The following is an 11,482-nucleotide window of genomic DNA, read 5'->3' on the forward strand; positions in this document are numbered from 1 at the left end:
CCTGCAATTTCTACTGACCATAACATTTTGTACGTAAAGTACTGTATATTTTATTATACATTACAGTCTATTTGGTACCTTATATTAAGTAATGATAAACATTTTATTAAATAAAATGCATTGGAAATAATTGAATTACAATTGGCTGAAGATTATTGTCATTTTAAGCCTAAATCACAATTATAGGAAGGTAACTAACAAGAATTACTATAGAGGGCCCTCTCACATTTTATTGTGCTTTATGAGAATTTAAATGTAGTTCAGTTTTGTTTTCTGGGGCTCCAGACTTTTGTCATGGTGATTTTGTTGCTTTTGGGGCCCCAAGACACTTGTCTGAATAAATAAATGAAATGAAATAAACCACATCTACTTACTGTATTCTTATAATTATGTACTTCCATTGCTAATTAAAAGTTTCTGGTCCCCCCTATTACTGTAAATTCTTTGGTGAGGACAGTATTTATTCATTCATTGTGTTGAATTATTATTCAATCATTACTGTTTTGCTAACAATACATTAGCATCTACCCAATGAATTGCCTACTGTAGGCTATAGTACCCTGGGATTTTGAAACGATGGGATAAGACGGTTTCAGAATGTATTTTGGGATTATAGAAGTGCGATAGGCAGGAAACACATGTTAGGTCTCCAACACTTTTTCACATCGAAATTCAGTCTTGATGTCAATTTTTGTACTAATAATTGATTGAAATAATACTTGGAAAAACAACATTTTTTACTTGGTTTTGCACTCTAAAGCACTTGAGTTTAATGAGGATGTTAAAGTTGTCAAGTTTGTATTCTAATTGACCTTTGTGCCGTTGTCAGTGTTTCCAACACAACACTTCATCGTGTAGCATTTAACATAAAATTCATATCAAAAGTACAGCTGGTATTGTATGTTATTGATAATAATAATGTTTAATGAGAGGTTAATTCACTTGTCAGATGGTAGAACAGCTGAGAAGGAACCACTCATGGATAACCTGTTTCTTAGATATGAGTACATTCTAATCAAATTATTTCATCTTTATAGTACAAGGTACGCTTTTGTGCGGGTGCAAAAGTACAGAATACTAACATAAGAAATACAAACAAACATTGTTCAGACAAACAGAATTTTTAATAAAACATCAGCTTTTGTTAGCTCAAACTAGCTTCGGAAATAAAGAGAAAATAGGTACTGTATACCAATGGATATTTTAAAGATGCAGTACTGCATAGAGTTGTACTAATAGTAGTACAATTAAATATGTGCTTACATTATTACATTATGAATTGAAGATTAGAAAAAGAAATTTTCTGCCAAGTATATTTAGATGCATAAATCATAGAGTTGTAACTTAAATAATTTACCATTCCTTTGCATGGACACTTTAATTTGTAGTAATTTTATTGAAGGTATTAAGGATTGTCAAAATAAAATGTATATAAATCAGTGAAACACATTGATGAATTTTTACAAATGAAGTTTGTTAAAGACAGATAGTATTTAAATTTGTTTATACTAGGAAGATGTTTGTCATTATGAAGGTAAAAATAGTCTATGAAACTGATTTTCCTGAACATGTTTATCATCCTGATAATTAATACAAGTATTTAACGATGTAAAATCAAGGCAATTAAAGTTTGTTTGAAGGCATCAGTGAACAAGTTGATGTCATTTCTCCAAGATGCAGGTATATACGTCATCAGCCAGAGGTTTATTACTGTTTAATTCTGCTAACAGGTTTACACCTTCAGTACACTGAATCATTTCAGTGAAATAAAGACGTCAGTACGCTGTGCCATGAGTGGTGCTGACTAAGTAGTGTGTTTCCTATTCCTGAGTACTGGTTTGCCATCTACATAGTTTCAACTGAAGACAAACATCTGTAAAAACCTGCGTGACAAGGGTTCTAAAGTGTTACACAGAACAGCATGATTCAAGAGTTGTGTCCTATTGTTTGAAATGTTATGTAATTTTATCGAGTTCCAGATCTTCGCATTCTAAACCTGGATTTCCCTTTCTTGCAGTAGTATTTTCATCCTCCTGCACCCTTCCTGTTAAAATACTTCCGGAATTCATTCTCCATATTCTTATCAGCATTTTAGTTTGGCTTGATTTGACAATCATAGCATTGAATGTGCATAGGAATGTATATGCTGCTGGTCAACTAATACCAGCTTTTTTTCATTGACCAGGACTTAAGGAAATATACAAGTTTGTCTACCAGGAAATGGTTAATTTTCTATAGCTACAATATTTGAGAAATCTTTTCTTGGAATATTTAATTTGATTTTAGTTCTTGGTTAATCTCTTCCTGTTTTAATCATGTACCAATTTGATTACTCTGAGCTTGTGTCCAACATCATGACGTTAAATCGTCATAAGATTAAAATTTCAGTCATTGTTGAAAAGGTAAATCATTTGATTTTATTCTTCCGTCAGTTGAGGAACTTTAGTTTGATGTTGAGTCAGTTTGGAAATGTTTGTAAATATCAACATTTTATTTATTTACTGGTAATTTGTTTGTGAGGTCCTAATATCATGTTTTTTTCCTGATTTTTTCGGACAGTAAAATAATTATCTTGTATGTTGTATGTGAAAAAACATCTGAATTTGTATTTGATTTGTGATTGTTGACAGATATAATCAAATACACACTTTTTGCAAAGTAAAAACAATTGCAAAATGAACCATAGTCATTTAACTTCGATGTTAATAATTCAATGAATTCATAATAATTTTCTCATTTTCTGGATTAAATTTTTTTGTGTAAATGATGCGAAACCAATAAAAGAAAGTAGGTATGACATCGAATGTCGAAGGTCAATGTGCCATTCTTCTATGCTTTCAGGGACAGTCTGACTCCTGGGACCATAATTCATGTGAGAACTATGTGCACCTGATCCCCTGATGACACATGAAATAATCTAATTCAGGGAAATACATTTAGGAGTAAGATAAATCAAAGAGAATGTATATTTTTTACATACACCACGTCTGGATGAATGTCATTACCAGATCTTCATGAAATATATTCTGCTACTTATAAGAAATGAAGTAGAAAATTAATGGACATTTAAATATTACCATCATTATTCCTTGTTGCATAACCTTATATATCTGACAGATGTAAGGATTTATCAAAACACTTCTTGTAAATTATCTAAAAATAATTTGTATTCTTTCTTTAAATTTTTTTAAAGGTTTTTCTTGGTTTTTTGGATGGCAATATATGCTCATCTGTCATCTGCTCATCTTAATAATATTACCTTATACCTTAATGGAGGGACTTGGATTCGTGCTGTACTATACATGAAACTTAAAAATACAATAAATAAAGACTTGAGCGTTATATTATCAGTTGACTTATGTATAGTCTATTTTTTTTCTTATAGGATGTTGACCGTATCCAATCTATTGAAAAGGAATTATCCCGGTCTCTGACATGGTTTCAACGTAAGTAAACAACTTAATCCATAAACCATCAATTGTTTATATTACTTAACAATTAGTATTGTTAATTTTAATTAATTTCTTTAATTGAATATATCTGATTGATTTTTGATAATTGGGTGTGGGTTAAATCAAATTGTCACTAGTTGTTTTCAAGAGCCAAAAGTGTAACAATTTTTCATAACAAAGCTAGTTTACCCAGGCTAATGATGAAAGACTGAAGTAAAGTATTTAGCATGATAGGTAATTAAGCTTTAGGAGTTGAGGTGGATCAATACTGTAATCCTTAAATATAACTAAAAACTTAAAACCTAAATATTCAATATATACAATATTCAAGATAACTTTATTTGTCAATATACATATCATACAGAGAAATTTGGTTTGGCTTTGACATCGACAATAAGCATAACAGTAAGTACAATAACAATATTAATATTGATACTATATTGCAGAAGTAATACAGAAAGGAGTAATGGTGTCAAGTTCAGCAACAGATATTCTCCAAAAAGTGATCGAACTGCACACAATCCTTAAAACTGCTTTAAATAATGAAGAGAGGTAAGGGAATCCATGTCTTTTTATATAATATTTTTTTATATCAATTATTGGTGTTCACTTTTGTTGTTATTGTTAGTGTTTTGTATTGGTTTATTTATTAGACAAGAGTTGTTGGTATTGCTTCTAACTAGTACTAGTTTATGACAGATCTTCTGTAATGGCATTTGCTAGCCTTTGACTATTAAAGGATCTGTTTACATACAGGGCTAATTGTATGCTGTTAAGTACAAACATTCGGATTATATCAACGATAACATTTTATATCTTGTAATCTGACACAGTATATAAATTTGATGGTGTAATTTGTTACCTGCATTTATTGCTATTTCTTCCAGTACCATGTTAATGTCAGAACAGAGTCGGGTATACCAGAATTTAGCCAAGCTCATACACTGGGCCGACAAGATGATGTTAAATGGCCATAAGGATATTGATAAGGCCTCCATTGAGGTAATAGCAAAGGACATGGCCGAGGGTGTGTCCAACCTGGTCAAGCTGACTGTAACTAAGTTGGAGGAGAAGGAAGAGTCCAAACGTCGTCATTCTGATACACCTGCACCGGTATCAAAAGCAAGGGTGCATCGAATATCATCACTAGATCCAGCAGAGTAAGATTACATATTTTTACGATGGTAGCATGGTGTTGATTGTTTTGACAAATAAATTGTATTCCTATGATATAAAGATTTTAAATAAACATACTACAATAATGTAAAATTTTTGAAGGAAACTTTAAATGAAGAAAACTTTAAACCATTGAAATGCTTATATAAATGAATAAATAAGTTATAAAATTTTAGTCAGACAAGTAAAATTACAGTCTATAAATTCATAGTAGCTATTTCAAGGGCCTATGCGAAAAAGAGAGGAACAGCATTATTTGTATTAGTAGGTATCTGTTTATTTGCCTTGTAAATTGTGTTTTTTTTCCTTTATATTTATATTTCTGCATAAAATTCTAACTTTGTATGTATTTCTTAATATTTTCTACACCCAATAAAGTTACCTTGTATCTTGTCATTTCAGTATTTCTAATGATTACGATACACCTCCGTTAAGTCCAAAGGAACGGGAGATACTAGAAAATACACCAATAACTTGGTCATCAGAGGGAGACATTCATAATGGTTGTCATAGTGACCCAGGAGAGGATCCCACCGCTCCTCCAAAGCCATTTCTTCCTGAAAACAGAGTTTTAATTCAACAGACATTGGATATGTAAGTTTTAAAAACAGAAAATGTGTATGTTTTATATAGCACTCTACACACAGGTCTCAGAGCGCTTTTCCACATTATTACCTCAGTCATTGGAACGATGCTTATGGGAGAAATTCCATAGCTTGCCGCATGAATATCAGCGCTTTTTCACTCAAACCTCCTTAGTACCCATTTATACTCCTGGGTAGAGAGTAGCACTGACACAAGCGAAATGCACAAGGGATTGAAACTTTGATCTTTCAATCCTGAATCAGATTGTCAGTTGGAGCAGGAGGCTTTGATATTGCACATGTGCGTAGGAAAGGCACTTTATCCAGTATGCCACTCTTCATCCAAGATTATTAATGGGTACCTAGTAGGAAGTGACAATTTGGAAGGGAATGGTCCGATGCTGAGTTAGCTCCACAGGATTGCAAGTGCATAAATCTTCCTTGGTCAAATTGTATTGCTATACGCACTTGGACTTAAATGCACTCTAGTTTTTAGTTAAGATTTTGCGCATGCCTTCTGGAAAAGTTACCAGAATCATGCTGTTTACATTGAAATTTCCTGTTTGGTAACCAGCCTCGTTATTCTTCCTGGACAGCATTCACTGGGTTAAACTTGACACGAACCTTGGCTAATTCAACCAAGGATAATGTTATCCAGACTATTTGCACTTGATTTTTTGTTTCAGTCAAAGGGGCCAGGTACATGGTTAGTTTGACCAAAATTTATCCAATGCTAACATGACTTTACTTTTCCACATGCACATCTTTATATTGTCCTGAACAATGTTTATGCATTTATGCTGGTTAAACAAATAGATAAATAATGATAGGAACATAAGATGTTATCATCGTATCAAGCATAGACCTTCAAACGTTGGTTGATGTAAACATGCAAAAATCTTCATTTTCTAATTGGGAGTGTGAATTTTTTTTCCAGGTCTGACGAAATTCCACCGGCATTGCCGCCCAAATTAAGATATTCAACAAATTTAAACCGGTCGAGCTCAGGTAGTTCTGGCTCTCTGATGAGTCACCAGTCGGACATGAGTAGCTCAAGTGGCTCAGTAAGCCGGACAGATTCCAAACGCAGTAGTCAGATATCCAGCACAACCAGCGAGGATAGAGTCTCGCTAGAATCTTCACAAATATTGTTTGATAAAGAGAATCGGAGACCGTCTCCGCTTCCGGATCATTTACAAAGTATTCATTTGCATCCCTTATCGGCAAGTTATGAATCGGGTTCAGAAACATCTGATGCAGGTGTCCTAAGTGATACACCACCTGCATTGCCTGAAAAACAGCGGAATGTACTAGGCCGTAAACTTTCTGATTATGATAATATGACAGACGATGATGGGCCTATGTACACAAATAGAAAAAGTCTATTGTCTATTGATGGTGAACACTGCTCTCTCCCTACGGATATGGTTTTTGATATTCCTTCGGACGAGATCGACGGTGGAGAAGAGGCACCACGTCACAGTGAGTTCCACCATAAAGTTCTTTTATATATTTTAATATATTATTTCAATAATTAATTTTAAAATGAGAAGTATAGGGTATGGTTTTTTTTATATATCACCTATGATTGTAGGTATCCCCAGTCCTTGATGGAGAAGAGGCATACGCACCATAAATTAGTAATTATTTTTAAAAATAGAGGCATATAGTAGGAACCTTTGGAGTAAAAGTCTGTTAACCTAATATTATCAGGTTAAACAAAAAAAAAACAAAAAAAAAACCATTGCCTCCAATTACTTTGTATGTCTACCCTATATTTATTGTATTAGTTTACAGTAAATTTTCTTTTCCTCCAGTTAATAATTATCTTGGTCTAATTGATGGGTACACGGAGCAGCAATTTCAGGCATCGTTTGTGTCTGGTAGAATGCCTGCCTGCCAGCCAGGTGAACGGAGGTCTTTGGATTTTCTTATGTCTTCATTCCCTGATGAAACACCACCATTCCCTACGGATATTTGCGACACTCCTAAAGGAAGCACCTTGCCTCCATCACTACCAATTAAAATGAAGGATATGGCTGGAGTAAGTATTTTTTGTTTCTTTTTTTTTTTTTGTTAAAAAATTTAATTGTAATTATTTAGTACAACAAACAGCAGTACTTTCAGAACTATTTATGTGGTGTACTGCAAGCATTAATAGTGTATATTATTTTGTACTTTCCATTTAAATAGGTATATTTTAATTTGTTTTATTGTCCCTTAATATAATGGTACTAAAATATCATTTTCATTAGTTAATATTATATTAGAATACTATTTTGATCAAGTAACTTCCTTGTGAGGAAAATTATATGTAGCATGTTACCTTTTAAGGTCAAAATACATCAAAACTATAGTAAGAAAGTAGTGTATAACATAATATCCATTTCTATACTTCCTTCTTAAATCTTATTGGCTACCACGGCACATACGTCGTTAAACTGCCTGACCGTACAATAGACTATTCAGCTTACATATATAAGGTGATTATTATTCGTGGAACATATTTATAGCTTTGGATGTTTTCATTATTCTATGTTAGTGATATATAATACTGTTAGGATATGTATATGTTTTAAGGAAGAAGCCAGTGACTATTTTTGGAAACCTACAGTAGAACTATTTGGAATACAGTGGAACTATTGCTACAACATTTTTCAATCCCCAAAAGGTTACGTTTACTACATCATTGGTGGAATTGAATCGCTTGTTGGTTAAAATGCTTGCCTTCCAGTCCCAGAGTCCTGGGTTCAATTTCTGTCAGTGTTGCAGGAGTTTTTCTCACGACCAATAACACTCCACTCCCTAAATCTCATATTGACATTTAATTTGTGTAAAGCATTGTGTGTATGTTTGTCTTGTGAAAGGGTTTGTCACCTACAAGTAGGACATTAATGTGTTCGCTATGGACAATATTTGGTGCATGTGTTGTGTGCCTAAATAAATAAATAAAAGATAAACAAACAAGGCTCCTTTTTTTCTGAATTGCCAAGTATTCCACTCATTTTGTTCTGGCATTTTTTTTTTTTTTTTACAGCTGGAAAGACAACGACTCTACTCAAGTCCTGAGAGGTCTCGTGCTCAAAATCTAGAACTTAAGAAAAAATCTGAGAGTATGATCTACAGTAGTGAAGATGTGAAATCAGCGTAAGTTTCCTAAGAGTTTTAATTGTTTGTCATTTTAATGATAAATTTTAAAAAGAGAAGTAACAGTATTTATAAAAATGCATTTAGAAAACAGCTATGGTAACACACTACATCTACAGAAAGTGAGAGTAATTACAAAATGCTTTGTTGTTAAAAGCTGTATTACAGTTTTGATGTAGGTTCTCTATCGTTAAACCAAATTGCTTACCCACAAATTTCATTTTGTTCATCTAAAACAGTGATCGGGAATCATTTTGGCTTATGACCCAGTAAGCTATTTGAGGAATGAGTTACGACCCATGCTGGTAAACACAACAAACTTAGGTTATGTTTCGCTGCCTCTAATGAGTTTAATCGTGTACTATTCAATATAATAACATAAAAATTAGTAAATCCTTTTTCTTTTCGTCAAGAGTCACTGCGCCTCGGAATAGTTCGCTAGATAGACGGCGCATTATAAATGCTGTTTTATTATTTATTATTATTGTTGTTATTCAATAGATATTTATTAGCTTTAATAGATTTTATTAAATTGAATACATTAAGTTTTTAAAAAGAAAACACTTTGTCTAGACTCCAACCTAGAATTTTGTATTGTAATTATCATATTAAAAAGCGACCCACCAAAATAACATGCTACCCAATATATGGTTCGTGTTCCATAGTTTCTGAATAAATAGTTCATATTTCCTGAATTCATTGATACATTGACTGTAAATTTAATTAAATCTTCATCTTTTCATTGGCATTTTTTAAAATTTAGTGGTTTGGAAAACCCTTCAGCAATAGAAGCAGATTTTGATGACGAAGGCCGAGGAATTCTAAATAAGATAGATGTATCAGAGTACCTTGTAAGAAGTGAAGAAGCTGTCCCATCGGTAAGTTGAAGTCAACAGGTTGGTTTATTGTAATAGGATAGACAAGTAAGAATGCCTTTTAGCACTCGAAGGCATTCCAGTCAGATGTCCTGGTTGGCGGTCTTGTATTTATAAATATCAATCTGTTCACAATGAAAATAAATGTTTGAAGGTTTTTAGATTTTTACCAAACCAGATACTTTGTTGACTTATTTTGATGTTTGAATCTTGCATTCCCAACTAATTCTATTATATTTATTTTTATTATTATATTTGTCTTTTTTTTTTGAGCTGTTGATATTATTATTACTATTATTACTATCATATAATGTTATGATTTTTGTTATTAACATTCTACAATACATACAATTAATATTGTGATTTATTTGATTGAGGTATGATAACTACTGTGTATAAAAAATTATTAATTGTTCTTACACAGGATGGGAGCCCTCCAATACGAGGTGGCCCAGTCGATGCTCTGATTGTATATGCCGCTGATATGGATAAGAAAGGTGAGAAGAATTTAACAATATTGCGGTGGTCGTGGCCCTTATTCCTTAGTACATAAATCACATCTAAAATTAATGATGTGAATGTAGGAGAGCATTATGCCAAGAATATATAAAAAATTTACAGTACTTGTTTTATAAATAGTGTTCTTGTTATAATTGTCGCAATTGTATTGCTATCTTTAAGTACATGCAGACAGTGAGTACATGTACGCGAAATCTTTATCTCGACACAGACAGAACATAATACTTGAACGCGCCTAGTTTTGCCTGAACATAGCCTATAGTTCTTACCCTGTAGGTGGCATATTTTTCTTTCTTTAAAAAGTAATACCACTTTCCAAACCTCAAAAAGGGGCTTGGTTGGTTATATTATCAAAGGTATGAGTCAGTTTAGCTAGTTGTTGTATTACTCTCATCATGGAGGTGTTCTCATTAAACATGCTTTTTAAAAGAAATATCTTCAAGGAGTAAGAAATTTAACAAACACAGTATTAATCATGTAATTGATCAAGAATAATGGTATATTGAATTTGAATTTTCATTTTTTTAAATCTTTCATGTAAGGGTACTGGTATCTTCAAAAGTATTTAAAAATAGCAAAATTCAAGTTTTAATGTAGTGATTGAAATTAGTGGTTTTTAATCTAATCAGCTGTTTTTTTAATGCTAAGAACCTTGACTTCCCCTGTGTAAGTATTAATTTGTTTTTGACCTCTCTTGTATTGCTATTAATTTGTTTTTGACCTGTGAATCAACTGAAGGCTATTGTCAATTTATTTTAAAAGACAAAACATGTTACAGCCTCTGTTTATAAACTGTTTTTATGGAATATGTTAAAAATGGTTTCTATTACTACTATAATATTGATTAATTTAATAAATTGTATTTATTGTTAGGATTCATATTCTGGTTCATTTTAATATGTTTATGAGTTGTTATTTTCATATTAAAATTGGTTTTCTTTTTATTCAGATTTAGTATTCTATGAAGCATTCTTGACCAGTTATAGGACGTTCATTCTACCTAAAGATCTCATAGATAAATTATTATACCGTTATCGTAAATTTCGCAATAAGCCGGATACAGCGGCCCGGTTAAGTCGGAATGCTTTTTTCTTACTGCTACGTGTTGCTGGAGATCTCATGTAAGTTAAAAAATGTTATCAAATCAGTCAATTGCTTAAAAACATGTACAGTATTGTAGTGTTCCACAGTGTACCACATATGTTTTTGTTGAGACTATAAATTCTTTATTTAACTTGGAAAATCTTTTTCTAATAAATTTGGAGCAAACAACAGAAAAACTTGCTTTTCAAATTTTGAGTGTATGAAAGTAATTATTTATGTATAAAATAAATGTTTGTATAAACAAAGCTGTAACAAAATCTTCAGTGAAATTTTAAGTTGCCTAGAAATATTATTAACACCAATATTAACAAACTATAAAATGTTCAAACCAAAAACACATTATTTATAGTTCTGTTTTTTGTTGTTGTTTGCATCATACCAATCTCAAATTTCTCACTGTTTATCTTTGCAGAGGTCAAGTCGACAATGAAATACTCAAGAATTTGATGGACTTGGTGTTCCAGTTACTGTGTGACGGAGACTTAAGTCTGGCCAAAATTTTACGAGAGAAAATTCTATGCAAAATGGAAAACAATAAGGATTTAATACTGAGCACCGCTAAAGTCCCTGTGTGTTCACTTCCGTCAACTATCAAGTAAGACTCTTTACTATTTAAATGTATATT

General features: G+C 32.2%; 1 protein-coding gene across 3 annotated transcripts in view; it reads left to right on the forward strand.

The window, feature by feature from the left end:
* LOC117120966 (rap guanine nucleotide exchange factor 1-like) overlaps window positions 1-11,482 on the forward strand; it is a 49,800-nt gene that overhangs the window by 29,408 nt on the left and 8,910 nt on the right. For 2 of the 3 annotated variants that reach the window (XM_033266067.1, XM_033266068.1), the window contains exons 3-13: window positions 3,386-3,446; window positions 3,899-4,004; window positions 4,340-4,612; window positions 5,031-5,222; window positions 6,150-6,694; window positions 7,030-7,256; window positions 8,250-8,359; window positions 9,123-9,237; window positions 9,659-9,731; window positions 10,703-10,874; window positions 11,270-11,452. In XM_033266067.1, coding sequence (XP_033121958.1) covers window positions 3,386-3,446; window positions 3,899-4,004; window positions 4,340-4,612; window positions 5,031-5,222; window positions 6,150-6,694; window positions 7,030-7,256; window positions 8,250-8,359; window positions 9,123-9,237; window positions 9,659-9,731; window positions 10,703-10,874; window positions 11,270-11,452 — 2,057 coding nt within the window. Of the gene's footprint in view, window positions 1-1,741; window positions 2,403-3,385; window positions 3,447-3,898; window positions 4,005-4,339; window positions 4,613-5,030; window positions 5,223-6,149; window positions 6,695-7,029; window positions 7,257-8,249; window positions 8,360-9,122; window positions 9,238-9,658; window positions 9,732-10,702; window positions 10,875-11,269; window positions 11,453-11,482 lie in introns of those variants that run through there. The other variant, XM_033266069.1, reaches the window with a different exon arrangement.

Source organism: Anneissia japonica, unplaced genomic scaffold, assembly GCF_011630105.1.
Source record: "Anneissia japonica isolate Jap-2015-1 unplaced genomic scaffold, ASM1163010v1 scaffold1239_len605302_cov174, whole genome shotgun sequence".
Lineage (NCBI taxonomy): Eukaryota > Metazoa > Echinodermata > Crinoidea > Comatulida > Comatulidae > Anneissia > Anneissia japonica.